General features: G+C 39.1%; 1 protein-coding gene across 5 annotated transcripts in view; it reads right to left on the bottom strand.

Annotated features, from left to right (window-relative positions):
• The window catches only part of LOC110156657 (glucocorticoid-induced transcript 1 protein-like), a 74671-nt gene that overhangs the window by 17818 nt on the left and 38719 nt on the right, over positions 1 to 18134 (bottom strand). For 2 of the 5 annotated variants that reach the window (XM_020920864.2, XM_055164167.1), the window contains exons 4-6: positions 17321 to 17413; positions 5150 to 5248; positions 538 to 663 (exon numbers count right to left, since the gene is read on the bottom strand). In XM_020920864.2, the coding sequence (XP_020776523.1) occupies positions 538 to 663; positions 5150 to 5248; positions 17321 to 17413 (318 nt within the window). The remainder of the gene's footprint in view (positions 1 to 537; positions 664 to 5149; positions 5249 to 17320; positions 17414 to 18134) is intronic. The other 3 variants (XM_055164170.1, XM_020920865.2, XM_055164169.1) reach the window with 3 other exon arrangements.

Raw genomic sequence — 18134 nt, forward strand, 5'->3', positions numbered from 1 at the left:
TAAGTCAATGGAACCAGACATGCCCCCATGTTTACTTCCTTTTTGGAGCTATGTGGACCTTTTGTTTCATTCTCTCACACTGTTTAACAAACCAAACCCTGTGTATTTAGGCTCAGTTCTTCTCTCAAACTGAAAACACTCCCGTTTTTTTACACTTTGAGATGTCATGTTGTAATACAGGAAGGTGTTTTTAAACTCCATACACCTTCACTACAATCAAATGATTTGGATAATTTCAGCCCTGGAATTGTCAATCTATATTGAACTGAAGATAAAAGGTAGCTGTTAACTTGAAAAGGATTGCTTCAAGACATTCATGACAAGGTGCAACGGTGCATTTTGACAGACAATAATGCAGATAATAATGCAGGATTTGTGAATGAAATAAAACACAATTCCATGTCTGTTTTTGGTGAGGGAACAGCATTATGACTAAAACCTCAGTCATTTTTAGTCTGCTGTGTCCTGTCTGCATCTAATTAAGTGTTTAATTGTCTGAGAATCAGGAGGTTCATAATTAGCATCGTAGTGGTGTACCTGTGGGCTGTGCTCCCAGTCGTCTCTGATGAAGACGTTCTCCAGCTCATGGTTGATGGCCTCCACACTGCTGGGCACTCTGCTGATCAGGGGCTTTGGCACTGTGGAGGAGGGCGCCCCTTTGTGCTGTGGACCAACAAAACAGATGAGCCTCGATTCACTGAAAACGGCTTTAACCAGATTTCACATTTATAACACAATTACAGTTACAATTAAATACAATCCTATAACTGCTGTTTAAATATGAAACCTATTCATAATGTAAAAAATTATAATTATTCATATCTATCTATTCATATGTATATAACTGTCAACAAGTTTAACAATAGACCTTTTTCACAATGGCTGGGAGTGTGCTATATATTTGCAGAACTTCTGGTTAACGGTTTTCTGTGGCAAAATGTCTGTGAGAAATGTCTCGAGTATACTCCACCAGCTTCATAAATCTGTCCCATCACCAAATCTTCAGCCAACAAGGTCCACAAAAGATAAACATTCTTCCATGAAGAATTAATCCACAACTCTCAAGGTAAGAAAGACAAAAGCTTAGAGGCAAACAACGACTAGCATTAGTGAACTAAAAATCTAGCGTTATGGTATCCTAGAGACCTATCTATGCTAATATTGACATCATGAAATTTTTTTTTTCTTCTTTTAACTGTAGAATCAGTCTGAGTGAACAAGTTACTTAAGTTTTATTCATGACCATAACGTTAGTTTTACTCAGTACTTCACTAATGCAAGTTGTTTTTTGCCTTTAAGTTTTCGTCTTTTTGACCTTGATAGTTGTGGATAAATTCTTCATGGAAGAATGTTTATACTTTGTGGACCTTGTTGACTGAAGATTTGGTGATGAGGCAGATTTATGAAGATTGTGGAGAATACGCCAGACATTTCCAAAGACATTTTGCCATAGAAAACCAATAACCGTAAATTCCACAAAGCTACAGTGGGGCCGCTGTGAAAAACGTCTATTATTTTGATATGGTCTGAGATTCTGGAGTCGCCAAGCACCCTTTTTTTTTGCATAAGAATACCAGTGCTGTTCTGTTCAAAGAGTTTATTTTTGCATGAAATCCTGTGAGCTTGTAGTCTTGTGAGCGCACATTGGGTCAAATGTTTGATCAGATCGTAGATACCTTCATCAGACTCATTTTGATCATCTCACTTGAACTGCACCGTGTTGATAATTAGCTACGCTACTAATTTTTCATTAAACATTGTTCACTCCTTACTGTTACCAGTAGGGGTCATCATTCACCAAATTCAAGTCTTCAAATGTAAAGTGATGCCAAATTTGAGTATGAGCGCATTTTCTTCATTTTATACATCATATAAGTTGTAAAACATTAAATAACAACACAAAAATACGCAAAAATACCATATTACACCATTTCTGATCTATGTTAAGTTTTTTCACACATGTTTAACACACAAACCCTGCATATTTAGGCTCTGTTCTTCTCTCTGTTCCATCTTGTAATGTCATGTAGTAATACAATAGTGCTCCCCTGTGCTTTTAAATTCCATTCACTTTCATTAGAACCATTTGGATAATTTCAGCCCTGGAATTGCCAATGTGTACTGAACTAAAGGTAAAAGGAGCCGTTGAAACTACCGCTTCATGACATCACAAAGTGGAACAGAGCATTTTGAGCTTTGGAGATGTAAACAGACTAATAATAAAGAGTTACTCAAACATGTATGAATGAAACAAAACAACTCCAGATTTGTTTTTGATGAGGTAACAACATTCTGACAGCAATTTAAGCTCAGAAGAGTCCATTTTGTGTAATAAAAGATCTTTAAAAAGCCACAAAATATGTGTACAATAAAATCAAGTAGTTGGTGGATGGAGGAGGTTGATTTGAGCTGTTGTTAATGGTTAAACTTAAGTGAATGGGGCTTGTCTGGACATGTTCGCTGTCAAACAAATGGCCACTTCTCTGTCACTTATCGCGCAGAGAAATCACAAGAGCACAACAGGAAACCAAAGCTCCACTGTGAACAAAGAACGTAATGATGTGAGCGTGTACAGCCATTCACTCTTAAGGGACAGACTTAAATTGGATTATATGATTCCAGATCATTTAATTCTCCATGAAATGCTTGTGTCATTAAGTGTGTATAGCAGGATTTCATGGTTTTCTAATTATTACTTAGTTTGGTGGGATAATTGCTGTGGTAAAAAATGTGTCATAATCGGTGCTGTCAGTGGTGAAACGTAACAAAGTAAAAGTAGTATACATTTTAAGTATCTGTACTTCACTTAAAGATGCTCCCATTTGCTGCTTCTGTACATGGAGAATAGATGTTATTGTTTTGTCACCAGGCCAATTTACAGGCAAGATCTGTGAAGCAGTGACTCCACTCACAGCAAGAATGCATGTTTTTAAAGGCATTTTTGAGAAATAAAAACACCCACAATTTAATAAATGCATCTTATATAAGTTTAATGCCATACTGTGGAACATTACAGATAAATCAATGGTGGCAGACCCATGGTGGCAGACCCCAAACCTAAAAAGTTACACAATGCACTGTTAAGTACACCTTAAGTGGATACGTTTGACTTTTACTTCACTTGAGAGCTGGCATGTGTACTTTCTACTCCACTACATTCTTGAACATGACTGAAAAGTAAAAGTTTGAGACCTGCTGAAAAGGCTGAGGTTTTGTTTTTAACACATTTGTAGTTTAAGCAAACAAAAATATACAAGTAAACAGCTAGGAAAAAAAAAAGGTTTCTGTAGAACAAAATCCTGCAAAAATATGTATCAAAATCACTACATTTGAAGCTTTACAAGCCCTCAAAATCTCCATAAAATACTTTTACTTTTTACTCTTTACATACATTTTTAAACAACTACTTTTAATACTTTTTCTTTTGTTGATTTTTTTCATGTGATAATTTTACTTTTAGTATTTTCTTTGCTCTGGTATCTCTACTCTTACTTAAGCAACAAAATGGAGTACTTCTTCCACCACTGGATTCAAGATAATAAATAACAGGTTTTTAATCTTTTTGTAATTATTACTCAGTTTGGTGGGAGAGTACCTGTGGTAAATATGTATTATAGTTTTACATCAGTTAAGTGGCAGTTTGTGGAAAATGGAGGAAGTCGTGGTGAGACCTAGTGGAGTAGCTCTGCTTATGTCATCAACACCATGAACTCTGTCCAACAGTAACAAAGTCAGTGCAACATTTGTTTCTGGTAGTTGTTTTTATTTGTTTTTAATTAGTTTGTAGTCTATATTTGCAAGGTAACTAATTATGGAATTACCTTTGCTTATGATAAAACTGTGTTCAACCAGGAATTTCAATTTAAAAGGCCCATATTGTGCTATTTTCTATTACACTATGTCATAATGTTGTTTCCTCATCACAAACAGACCTGAAGCTGTGTTTTGGTATTCACACATGTTTAACAGATTTCGACTGATTTCTTCTCTCAAACAGAAAACACTCTGTTCCACCTTGTGATGTCATGTGGTAGTACAAAAAGTGTTCCACTTGCATGATTACACATGATCTCAGGCCTGGAATTGCCAATCTCTATTAAACTAACCGTAAAAGGAGCTGCTAACTTGAAAACTACAACTATATGGCATCACAAGGGGGAACAGACCATTTTGAGCTTTGGAGATGTACAGACTAAATTAAAAGAGTGAGTCAAACATTTGTGAATTAAAGAAACACAACTCTGGGTATGTTGCGGCAACAGCATTAGAACATGGCTTACTGTAAATCTCATAAGAGTCTAATTTTTGCATAATATAGGACCTTTAATCAAAATGTTTAAAAAAAAGAAAATGTTTGGCAAAATTATACATAAAAATTGCGTTAAAGTCACATGGACATACATATAGTGTGCTTTTTCTTCAGTTATAATCTACGACACAACATAAACAGACCATGCTTGCCCAAGTGACATGGATAGCTTCAGTTTACAGTAGCATTTTTTAAAAATAAGTACAAAAAGGGCTATATGATACATGACGGAAAAATATAAAATAAAATCAATATTCAAAATCTGAGTAAACTAATTATTTTCCATATGCAATATTCACATGAGTACATTTGAAATCTTTTGAGTTTATGTGCATAATCAAAAAATGAGGAACAAATTAAATCGAAGGCAGTGGGCCTGTATGGAGGTGGTGAAAATTTGAATTTTCAGAGCAGTGACTTTGCATAATATTTAAAACAGAAACAACAGCTGCAAGCACTGAAATGAGTTAGCTGTTTAGAGAAAGCCCCCTGCAATGATCAGAATGAGTCAAGATGTAATATGTGACTTAAATGAGGAGATTTTGTGCATTACTACCAGGTATTGTAAAATGGTTTTAAATTGTATGAAAAATTACTCCGACAAGTGTGAATGAATTAGACAAAACACAACTCCGCCTTTGTTCTTGTTCTTGATGAAGAGAACATGAGTAAAACCTCATGTTGACAGTGTCAGTTTAACAGATGACAGTGTGTAAGTAATGCTACCACAACCCTCTGTTGTCCTGTAAACTAGTAGAGGAGCCTGGGGCCAGTATCTGGTTTCAAGCATACAGTGGAATTTAGGACAAAGGTGCAGTTAACAGTCAGCACATGGCTTACCTGTGTTTGTCCAGAGGAGGCGCTGTGTCCCCCCTCCCTCTCTCTGCCCCGGTTCACCTGTTTGCTCCTGTGCAACTGCAGTCGGAGTTTGGCGATCTGCTGAGAGAACACGCCCAGTTAGTTTAGCAGTTTAAAAAGACAGTTAGTTTGGCTTTGTTAATTCCAGTGTAAGAAGAGCGTTAGTCCGACTTTGTTTAACTCAGTTTGACAGTCACTGTTAGGTTACCATAAAAGAGCATTGAACTTGATCTGATGTGAATGTGACCGCCACATTCTGATTCTCATGAAAAGCTCCAAGAGCACTTTAAACAGGAGGTCTGAGAGCAGCTTGTCTCTCTCTGGAGTGGGGTGAGTGCAGGGTGACCATGGCTGACCTCAGGCAGACCTACACAGTCTACAGTGACAGTAACAGGGCCTGGATCCCACAGGCCTATTTATGTGACTGGGTGCTGCAGAGCTGCTGTTTGGCACATTCATCTGGCAATTTGGATCATCTTCAGTGAGACATTTACTGCTGATCAGCTGATGGTGCATGTGAACAAGGCTGATCCAAAAGTGAAGTAAACAAAACTAAACCTAGTGTACTCTGAGGTTGGTCCAGAGAGCGCAGTCACATGTGAGAAAACGATTTAAGAAGACAGTTAGTCTGGCTTTGTTTACCCAAGTGTAAGAAGAGAGTTAGTCAGACTTTGTTTACCCCACTATGAAACACATCCAACCACATGACAGATGTGTGGGTGGAAGATAAGAATTCTCTTCTGTGTACACTAACTTAACTTTTATCTCACTGGTTGTCAAGAAAGTGCTCTTCAAAGTTGCACTAAGCAACTGAGTTACAGTATGGTGTCCACCACCAGTGGCTCTGTAAACATACAATGCTTTGCCTGTAATGGCAAAGCACTTTTATAAAAGACAAAAAACATTGTTTTCAGTGAGCCCCTCTGTAGATCTGACTAGTAACTTCAGACACCACCAAAGTTAATCCTCACTTGAGTTCTGAGTGCCCAAGTTATTCAGCGTGATGAGTTCATGAGTGTTTTTCACAGCTCTCAGAGAAGGGCATTTTGCCTTGAATGGAAAGTTAACAACAACTGGCAACCAATAACGTGCACTTCCTGATTATGGGATGATGAAATGCTTTATAATCAGATGCAGACAGCATGCAGCAGACTTATTTTAACCTCAAGAGCTGCTTATACAATATATCTGTAGTGGGGCAAGGCTCAAATACATGGGGAAAAAATTGAAATTACAGTGAATTTTTAAATATAACTAGTAAAAGTTTCTATCACATTGCCTAAAATAATTTGACCATAAATTAGCACAACAGAACTTTGTCTCTTTATCTTATATAATTGTAGAAATATGAAGTAAATATACTGTTTAAAAATGAGGACTATGGGCATTTAAACATTGTTTTTTTTCCACCTCTGCAGTAGGAGTGGCTCTGAGTGAAGTCTTGAGCAAAGTTTAGTTTCATGATGAATCCTGTTTGATAGACATAAACATAATACAAAATATGTAGCAAGCCCCATGTCTGGTCTCCCTATTAACGTGCTTATGTGGGATCTGCATGTTTATGCTGCAGTCATTGACAGTAAACTTCATGCTTTTCAGAAGGAGATTTTATGGATCATGAATCTTCAATGACGCATAGCTCTGACGTGTTTTAATCCCCAACACAATGGCTGTACATTTGGCTCAGTTACATGTAAATGTAATTCTTGACAAATTAAACACATTATACACTGACCTTGTCTAAATATAGTAGTATTTTTTCATACAGTCGACCTTCCCTTCACACTATGAGGCCTGCAAACATTTTTTTTCTCATGTATTTCCTCAAAATGCGTGTTTCCCAGTATAGAAATAAGCAGCTCAAAGCCTGTCCTTTGAGTATTGTCTACATCAGGCATGTCCAAACTACGGCCCGTGGGCCAAATGCGGCCCTCAGACAAATTTTTCTTGGCCCTCAGGCTTCCAAGTGAATTGGCCCAAATTACCTTGCACCAATTAAAAATGAACACTACTGCAAGTGTTTTTTTTTTTTTTTTTTTGGAAAATCTACCTTGATAAAGCTAATATTTAATATTTAGTGTGTGGTTTTAAGAATTTTAGCATGAATAAAGGACTGATGGCTCATTCTGATGTGTTAAACATGCACATATTTCAATTATTCACTGTATTGAGCACAAGTTTATGGCCCTCGATCGGCCCTCTGCCTTGTTTGTGTTTAGATTTGTGGCCCTTGATGAAAAAAGTTTGGACACCCCTGGTCTACATCATGACAGGCGACAAGGTGGCTGAGTGGCCGGGCCTTTCTGTGTGAAGTTTGCATGTTCTCCTTGTGTCTGGGTGGATTTTCTAAAGGCAGTCTAGTTTTCCCTATAGACTGTATACATAAATGGACATAGCTAACGTTCCAAATAAGAAATGAACATGAGAGCGCTTCTGGCTCCACTGACTCTAGCTCCAACTTACTTAACAGTGAAAAACTGTCGCCCTTCTCTCTATAACTTCTGCAGTGAGCCTCATCAAATGTACGTATTAACCCGCTCTACGTGATTCTGGTGTTTTTATGTCATTTTGTCCGTAAATGAATTCCTTTCCTAATATGGAACTTTGCTCCAAATTTGCCTCGATGAGCTTCATTTGACTGAACACTGTGGGTGACCTAACATTCCCTCATGTCCACTTCTTTACAGTCTCTGGTTTTCCCCATCAAAATAAAAGAGAAAAAAAATGCATAGCACGCTCAGATGGCCGATGTCAGATCATTTTTCTTGCTTTGGACCACAGTATTTCCCCATCAACCCAAAACATACACAAGCTCAGTGGTCCTCATCAAGCCAAGCTCAAGACCTGGAGACGGGTCCTCAAGCTCACTGCTCCCGACAGGCAATGCATTTCCATCAAGTGTGTACTTTACTTTATTTGTAACGTGTACTATGATCTGAGAGTTAGGAAGTGAGCAGTTAGTATGCTAGTTGTGTGCTCTGAAAGTTGTGATAAGCTCTTACAATTGAATTGTGGTGAATAATTAGGATGCTCTGAATGCATAAGGTAATTGAGGAATACCTTCGGGCCACTGTAAATGGCGAAAAATGAACTAGTCCTGTTTTTCACGTTTGAAGACAGTAAAAATCAGGTACAGCAGCTTTAAAGCTCCTAAAGTTATTTGCAATATGCACTCTGAACAGCTGAACATCTCTGAAATGTTACTTTTTAAACAAATCTAATCCCAAATGCAATAGTTGTCCGAAAAATGGCAAAATCGTCTTGGGTCCGATCAGAGAGAGACTGCCGGGGATACCCTCACACACATGGAAGCCGCCCGCCTCCACAGCAAGAATGCAGCTCTCATTTCATTCACTGACCACAAGAGTCAATATTGACAAGTCCAGGCAGAACCCCGGTAACACAGGGCCCAGTCTAACCTGACTGTGGAGCCGATTGTGCAAGCCTCATTACACTGCTCACAGATAAGTAACTAAATAGAATCACTGTTGAAAAGGCAGAGACAAAAGAAACTATGTACTTAACTGTGCTAAGTGCTTTAAATACAACTGTCTTCAGAATGTCTCAAATTACACAGACATTTCACTTTTCTGGCACTTGTCAGTCACCATGGAGATGCTATTACTTTGCCAGGAATGCATAAAAGCCCCAATATATAACTTTTGTATTCAAACAAATAGACTAAAATAAATGTTTGTTTGTTTTTAGCTGGTTTTATTGCACTGAAAATCATGCATTCTTACTGAGAGGGCTTGCATCTCCGCAAACCTGACTCTTCCTTGGCCTCCTCCTGCTTGTTTCCATGGAAATGTTGTTCATTTGATAATCATATTCAGTATGGCATTAAACAATCTATCTCCATGGAGGATGTTGGGGGAATTGTTTTAACTTTCTTTTTCAATTACTGTACTAATACTGTACATTTACGATATTTTTGGGGAGATAATTCTGCTTTATGGTTTAGTTTCAGTTGATACTTTGCTGCTATGACATCACGCTGGGGGTGTTCTACATGTACCTCTATTGGTTTAAAGCACACATCATCAGGAGCCTGTGATCAATAAGAGCGTTCATGGTCCTGTTTAGGAGTTAGATTTTCAACAAAAACCCGAGAGAGACTAAGTGGTGAAAAACTTCAAGGCACACGATGTAACTTTTTGTTGGAGGTTCAAAACCTGCTTGTTTCTATGGATATGTCACTGCTCTGCCTTGAAGGTTCCACAGTATGACATTAAACAGCTCTACCTTAGGTTTATTCAATTACAGGTGGTTTTATAGCTCAAAAATACCAGGTGAAACAGACATTCTGACTGTGAGCAGGGTTGCCTCTCCAGAGATCTGACCTGTAACTTAGTCTGGTTTGGTGAAGACACGAAGATAGAAAAGTTTAATGCCACACTGTGAAACATTCCTTAAAATTACCGGCAGTAGCTCAGTTGGTAAGAGCATTTGTCCAGTGATCTAAAGGTTGGCAGTTTGAGTGGGATGCGTCTATTGACAAAGCCAGTCTTTTAGAGTCTTTTGAACCATATCGTTTTTGTTTCTGGTTCTGAACGGCTTGAGAAATGGGTTCCGGAAGTTTGCAAACTCCATAAATGCAAAAGGGAATCAGATGTGTGTGACTGCAATCCATTCAAACTGTTTCCCTTCCCAACAGAAATGAAAAATAGTGAAAGGCGAAGGCGATGGGCAGGATTGATCCACAAGAAGGACCAAAAAGGAAACCTTTGGCTGCCTAAATCATCCCGAGTTTTCAGCGAACATTTTGTATGTGGAGCGCCAACAAAGCGGGATCCTGTTTCTTTAAGCAAGAGGTACAGAAGACAAACAGGCTGAGCTTGCACTTTCTTGTTCTTGTGGTTTTACAGCAACATCACGTTTTGGTTGTTTTGCAGTGGAAGGTGTTTCTTGGTGAACAGCTGGTGCCTTTCGCTTTGGCGTTGACTTTTTAAATTCGTAACCAAGGTGAAGCGAGGGATCGGGGTTTTGCTTTGTTGGCGCTCCACATACAAAATGTTTGCTGCAAACTCGAGATGATTTAGGCAGTCAAAGATTTCCTTTTTTGTCCTTCTTGTGGATCAATACTGCCCATCGCCTTCGCCTTTCACTATTTTTCAGTTCTGTTGGGAAGGGAAACAGTTTGAACTGAGGTTTGCAGTCACACACATCTGATTCCCTTTTGCTTTTATGAAGTTTGCAAACAAATTTCTCTAGCCGTTTTCCGGTGTTAGGACATCCAACAACCACACAATTACGATGTCCAAATTCCAAAACTAAGATATGACAATATCAGAACCAGAAACAAAAGTGATATGGTTCAAAAGACTAGAAAAGATCGGCTTTGTCAATAGACGCATCCCACTGAGAAAACAAACATGGTGGTTTGATGCTCACTTGTTCAGAAAATCCTTCCCAGTATGCATTGTGCAATGACCGGAAGCCCGGAATTCCTGATGCATGTATTTGAGCTTTTGTTAAATTACATCTTTTTTGACTTTGTAAAATTTAACTTACTTTTATACCTTGTCTTTGCCTTTCTGTTTGGTCTACTATAATAGCCAAAAAATAACCGCAAATTTCTCAGTAGTGCAAAGAAAATGTACTCACAGCAAATATTGACTTTAAAAATGTATTCCAGTTCTCATGTATTGAACCGTAAGTCGATAGGTCTAAACACAGCCCTTGCAGTTTCTTTTGATCAAAATATTTCATAATGCAGTTGAAAGAATGCGAATTTCCCTCCTCCTGGTCAGAAGGAAAACATATCCGCACCATAATGACTTTGGCACTGCTGTTGTGGAAGTGGAAAGCGTGAGTCATGCTGGGAGTTTTTTATTGGCAGAATTAGGCTCTGTTATGAAGAACTCTTCTCTTTGACTGAGATGAAGAATCAATATGGCGGCGCTAACCCTTCCTCCCGTAACGATACAGGCCGCGTCCCGTTTCTCTTTCCTCGCTTCCCCCTCCTCGACTCGATTCTGCTGGAAAAGGGTGAGGGAGGCCCGCCCAGAGAGGAAACAGGGAGGAGAGAGGAGAGACAGAGAGAGGACAGAGGAGAGAGAGAGGAGCGAAGAAGAAAGAGAGAGGAGCTGAGGAGCAGAGGAGAGTGAGGGGCAGAGGAGAGAGAGGAGCAGAGGAGAGAGAGGAGCAGAGGAGAGAGAGGAGCAGAGAAGGAAGGAGTAGAGGAGAGAGACGAGCAGAAGAGAGAGGAACAGATGAGAGAGGAACAGATGAGAGAAGAGCAGAGGAGAGACGAGCAGATGAGAGAGACGAGCAGATGAGAGAGACGAGCTGAGGAGGGATGAGTAGAGGAGAGACAAGCAGATGAGAGAGAAGACAGGAGAGAGGAACAGATGAGATGAACAGATGAGGAGTAGAGGAGAGAGGAACAGATGAGGAGTAGAGGAGAGAGGAACAGATGAGGAGTAGAGGAGAGAGGAACAGATGAGAGGAACAGATGAGAGAGAGGACAGAGGAACAGATGAGGAGTAGAGGAGAGAGGAACAGATGAGGAGTAGAGGAAAGAGGAACAGATGAGGAGTAGAGGAGAGAGGAACAGATGAGGAGTAGAGGAGAGAGGAACAGATGAGAGAGAAGCAGAGGAGAGAGGAACAGATGAGGAGTAGAGGAGAGAGGAACAGATGAGGAGTAGAGGAGAGAGGAACAGATGAGGAGTAGAGGAGAGAGGAACAGATGAGAGAGAAGCAGAGGAGAGAGGAACAGATGAGGAGTAGAGGAGAGAGGAACAGATGAGGAGTAGAGGAGAGAGGAACAGATGAGAGAGAAGCAGAGGAGAGAGGAACAGATGAGGAGTAGAGGAGAGAGGAACAGATGAGAGAGAGGACAGAGCAGAGAGGAACAGATGAGGAGGAGAGAGGAACAGAGGAGAGAGGAACAGATGAGAGAGAGGACAGAGGAGAGAGGAACAGATGAGGAGTAGAGGAGAGAGGAACAGAGGAGCGAGAGGACAGAGGAGAGAGGAACAGATGAGAGGAGTAGAGAGGAGAGAGAGAGGAACAGATGAGAGGAGCAGAGGAGAGAGGGACAGATGAGAGAGGAACAGATGAGAGAGGAACAGATGAGGAGTAGAGGAGAGAGGAACAGAGGAGAGGAACAGATGAAAGATGAGCAGATGAGAGAGAAGAGGACAGAGGCACGAGCTGAGGGTGAATGGGACAGACTCCTCCATACTTTCTAGGTTCTGACCAAAATAACTCTATATATTATCCTCTGAGGACTATAGTAAAGATGATTTGCCGTGTCTGGAATGTTTCACAGTATGGCATTATTCTTTTCTATCATCATGGAGACCAAACCAGACCAGGTAACAGGTCAGAAGACAGGCGACTTCACTCACAGTCAGAAAGCCTGTTTTTTGAGGTGTTTTGATTGTGAGGCATAAAACCACCTGTAATCGAATGAATGTAAAGTAGAGCTTTTTAATGTCATACTGTGGAACATTCCAGGCAAAGCAATGACATCTCAATAGAAACAAGCAGGTGACGGACCCGCAACCAAAAAGTTACATAGTGCAGCTTTAATATGGCACATTTGAGAGCTGAAAAACGGAGGACCGATGAGAGGAACCGAGGAGAAGGAAGCGAGGAAAGAGAAATGCGATGTGCTCAGAGTAGTGGAGGGAGTTTATATTTAGCCTGAGGTCTGGAAGGCTGCACGGCTAATAGTGTGTGGAGCCAATAGAAAAGAACCAGAGGCAAGAGAAGAAGACGAAGAAGTATAAAGCAGAAGATGAAGACCAACCACAGACACACTGACAGAGCACATATCCAGGAGACAAATCTGAAAGATGACTTAAACATGTGCTCTTAGTGGAAATGTGGAACTGTATTATACTGAAATAGACCTGTCAAGATGATTACTACATCAACTTAAATATGTGAAAGCTGGAACTACCATATTTTCCACACTGTAGGGCGCATTTAAAAGCTTTTAATTTAATCCAAAAACGACTGCGCGCCTTATAAACCAGAGCGCCTTAAATATGAATTTACTGGGGTGTCTTAGTACGACTTTAGTAAACTACAAAGCCGCACAACTTGCAGCGTTACGGCTTCTGTAATCAGGAGCATCAGGAGTAATACATACTGTGATTCCTTTTAATATCAAAATGCACCAAGAGACACGCTTACAACACTCACTTTAAACTCAAGGCTGTTATAAAGTGAAAGTGCGAGCTGCGTGGGAGCTAGGGGTGTGCAAAAATATTGGAATATCGATATATCGTACGGTTTAATGTAATGATACAGTATCGATATTGTGGGCTACTGTATCGATATATCACCAAGAGTATTTTTACGTGTGTTTTACTAAATTATTTTGTTACAGTGCTACAGTTTTGTTGCTTGTTTAGTGAAAGGAAATTCATTTATGCAACACATTTGACATTTTGACTCTATTTTGAGGATTAAAATGTTTGTGTTTCATATGAACTTTGCACAAGAAGTGGTTTAACAAAGACTTTTAGTATCACAGCCATGATTTAGCCTTTATTTTTTAGTGAACTGTATCGAATTGATTTGAAATATATATCGAATCGAAAGTGCATTGTATCGAGATATGTATCGTATCGTGGCCTGTGTATCGAGGTATGTATCATATCGGCAACTTCTTAATGATACCCATCCCTAGTGGGAGCAGTGGATGAGAGAAGGAGAACACACATTCACCAAGACAGGGAGACAGCGCCGAGCCACTTGCGCCACGATCTGCCGACGGATCATGGACGCCTGGGCTAAGGATCAGTATCAACTGTGGTCCGAACTTTCAACAAGACCAGAATTATCACTGAACTGCCAGGGAACAGTAACCACACTGACTCGGATAACGAAGAGAGGGATGTGGGCGTGCTGGACGTTGTAATCGCCCAACTGTTAAAACTATTATGACTTATTGTGAATACACTAACAATTCAGCATCTCAGAGAGTATTTTTAACACGTTACAACTGAACAAAGTTGAGAGTTATTGTGAGCGCGTTAAATACATTTTGACTGACTTATCTAACTGTTGTGTTTCTTTTAATGCGCCTTATATTCCGGTGTGGTTTATTTGAGAAAAAAGTAAAAAAAAATAGACCATTCAATGAGCGCCCTATAGTGCAGAAAATACGGTATATATTTTTAGTCAATATTTGTCTTGTGTACATTAGGGCTGGATATCATTAAGATGTTGCCGGTATGATACTTTTTTTTCTATACAGTGCACTTTAGATTTTATTTTTATTATATATATATAAAATCGATTCAATACGGTTCAGTAAAAAATCAAAGGTTAAATCATGGCCGTGATCATAAAGTCTATTAAGTTAATATGAAAAACACCCATTTTCCTCATCAAAACAGTGAAAATGTACTGAATGTATTGCATAAATAAATTCCCTTTCTCCAAACAAGCAACACAACGGTATCTCTTTCACAAAATTATTTTGTAAATTATTATAGCACACCCCGAGTGTACATTTTTTGGGAAATTTGTGGGTTTTTTTTTTGGCTATACGACAAGATTTAAGATGTAAAATTAAGCTGTTGAATGAATGACTTCTATGACTCATTACAGATGTAAATACTAAAGTTTTTGATTCTGCTGTTTATTTATTGCAGCTCATGGTTTTTTATCAATATTGTAGATTTAGAATAGTTTTTATGGTTTTAATTAGTTTCTGTATTATCATTTGTCATCTATACTTACTTAAATTTACTGAAATCTAGCAAACTTAACTATAACTTTTCTAGGATTCAAAACTGAGCTGGAGGACATATTGCACTATTTTTTGTTGTTACAATGTTGTTTCCTCATCACAAACAGACCTGGAGTTTTGTTTCTTTCACAGAAGTTTAACACACAAAGCCTGCATATTTAGGCTTCTTCTCTCTTGTTCTTACCTCAAACGGAAAACACTGTTCCACTGTGTTTATTTCAAATGCCATATACCTTCACTAGAATCATTTGGATCATTTCAGCCCTGGAATTGCCGATCTCTACTGAAAAAAAGCTAAAAGGAGCTGTTGAGTATTTTGACCTTTGAAGATGCAGACAGACTAATAATAAAGGATTACTCAAACATGTGTGAATGAAACAAAACATAAGTCCAGGGCTGTTTGTGATGAGGAAACAACGTTCTAACATGGCTTAAAGTTCACAAGAGTCAGTTTTGTGTCAGATTTGTTGACCTGGTTTATGGTTCGTATCTCTGTAATTACAGGGCCTATCCTCAGGAAACAATAGCTGTTGTCAGATGAAACTTTAAACCACAAGATTAATATGACAAGTCTGTGGGGCCAATCCCAAACAATTATAAGGTTCAACATTGGCAGATTAAACCTTTGAATACATCTTTCAAAAACACCTCCGATCGTTATGGTGATACAACGGATCCCATTAACATTGCCTAGGGCTGTGATGATAACTGTAAGCTCTGCTCTGTCTGAGGAGTTTGTCTTTGAAGGTGCATTGTGTAATTTTTCTGGTGAAGGATCCGTCAAATCTTGTCTCCATGGAGATGTTATTGTTATGTCTGGTATGTTTCATAATATGGTATTAAACCTTTTTATCTTCATGGAGACCAAACCAGAGTAAGTTACAGGTCAGATCTGTGGGGAGCGACCCTGCTCACAGTCAGAATGTCTTCTTGGTATTTTTGAGCAAAAGAAACACTTGTAATTGAATACATGTAAGGTAGAGCTGTTTAATGTCATACTGTGGAACATTCCAAGCAAAGAAAGGGCATATCCATAGAAACAAGCAGGTAATGGACCCCAAACCAAAAAGCCGATACTTTATTTTAACACAGTCTGACCATAAAAGCCTGACTTATCTGGAACAACAGGTGATCTGATTTGTGCTGTTAAAAGGTGCATGTAACTTTTCTGGTTCAGGGTCCGCCATGGGTTTGTCTCCATGGAGAGGTTATTGTTTTACCAGGAATGTTCCACGGTATGGCATTAAACTTATATACCTTGCATGTATTCAATTCCAGGTTTTTTAATGCCTGAAAAACATTCATTCTTATTGTGAGCGGGGTCATTTCTCCACAGATCTGACCTGTAATCTGACGTGACAAGATCATCTACACAGGTATAGTTACCATATTATTGAGACTATAAGACACACTTAAAATCCTTCCACTTTCTCAAAAATCGACAGTGCACCTTATAATCCGGTGAGCCTTATGTATTAATTCTGGTTGTGCTTACTGACCTCAAACTTATTTTAAGTGGTACACAGTGCTCGAAAATCTGTCAAAATGTTTTAGTATGACTGCTAAACTACGAAGCTGCACTGCTTGATGGATTGTCAAAGCATTACAGCTACTGTAGTCAGGAGCCTAGCAGAGTGAAGGACGAAGTATAAGTATGCGTCGACTCAATGCACGCTGCCGCCGTCGCCTTGTCACAGAACGAACACTCATATTCCACTGAGTCGTGTCCTTTAGTCCGACAGAAGTTGAACCGCATCAAGGAGCAAGCTGTTTTTTCAGCACTTATAGTTTATGCAAATGAGCCATGTGGCTTTAAGTTTTGTTTCTGTAAAACAAACAAATGTGCACAAATCTGCATTAAACACATTATTACTCAATGTATATTTAAGTCCTCCTCATAAGAAATAAAAAAATAAATAAAATAAGACTTAAATTATAACCCACATTCACATTCAAAATACATATTCACCAGCACAGGGAAGCTGGGCAAGTTGCGCCACGATCTGCCAATGGATTGTAGATGCCTGGGCTAAGGGATCAGTCTCAAGTGTTGTCCATTTGTTTCGATTAATGTGCCTTATAATCCGGTGCTCCTTATGTAGGAAAACAGATGAGAGAATTCAACATTGATTGATACTGCTCCTTATAATCCAGTGCGCCTTACAGTGTAAAAAATATGGTCATTACATGACTTACTGTGGAACATTTTAGGCAAAGCAATAATGTTTCCACAAAGATAAGCAGGAAACTGACCCTCCACCAAAAAAATGCAGATTTAAACAAGTTCGACCTCTACACACATTCTCTGAAATGCTTGGGGTTCTCGTTTAGTTCAGTTTAAAAGAAATAATGCATATAAAAACAAAATTGCAATTGATTCCTATTCCAAGTTCATCCAGATGTGGCTGTTGGGTCAGACTGGTCAGAGTGAGGTACCTCTTTGAGATGGTCAGCGCTGCCCCAGGATGCTGAGCGCTGGTGGGGGGCCCCCTGCTCTGCTGCTGTCTCCTCCACCCACAGGCCTGGAGTCTGGAGTGCAAAAACACAACACCAGATCACAAGTGCATTCAAAACACATGGTCCAAAGTAAAATGCAGTGCACTGGCCCCCTCAAAGACTAATTTTTAACCTCATAGTCTAAAAACTCGCTGAGCAAAGAATGATAAAACAAATGATACTTTATGCTTGCAGTGTTATCATAAACATATAGAAGTAAACATTTTTAATCTGTAATCTGTGCTTTTTTGTTCAGTAGAGGCAATAATTTACATTTATACACCAAAATATTGTATAAAAAAATGATTCAAATATGGATTGGAAGAACTGAGAGGTCCTGTTTGTTCATGATAAACTGTCACAGCAACAAGCAGCAGGATTTAATTTCCATGTTTTTATTTTTGATAAATGTTCACATGACAGTTTTGAAGCAAAAGTAAATGACATGTAGTAATCACAAGTACAGAGCTATGGGCGTGGGTGAAAACAAATACATAGATCAATCGAAATCCAATGCTTAAAATGTCCCGTTAAAGCCTTTACTGTAGTTGTATAAATGGCCTAAAATGTTACACTGTTTGAGCGCTGTTTACTTCCACCCTGAACTTGTGTGCCATTTTTTCTTCTCTATTTAGGAGATGATGAGAGAATGAGAAGGACAAAGGGGAAGATGAGATGATGAGGAGAGGTGAAGGGTATGATGAGAGGATGAGGAGAGAAAAGGGGACAATGAGAAGATGAGGAAAGTGAAGAG

Source organism: Boleophthalmus pectinirostris, unplaced genomic scaffold, assembly GCF_026225935.1.
Source record: "Boleophthalmus pectinirostris isolate CB_2022bp ecotype Guang Dong unplaced genomic scaffold, ASM2622593v1 HiC_scaffold_6, whole genome shotgun sequence".
NCBI classification, from domain to species: Eukaryota; Metazoa; Chordata; class Actinopteri; order Gobiiformes; family Gobiidae; genus Boleophthalmus; species Boleophthalmus pectinirostris.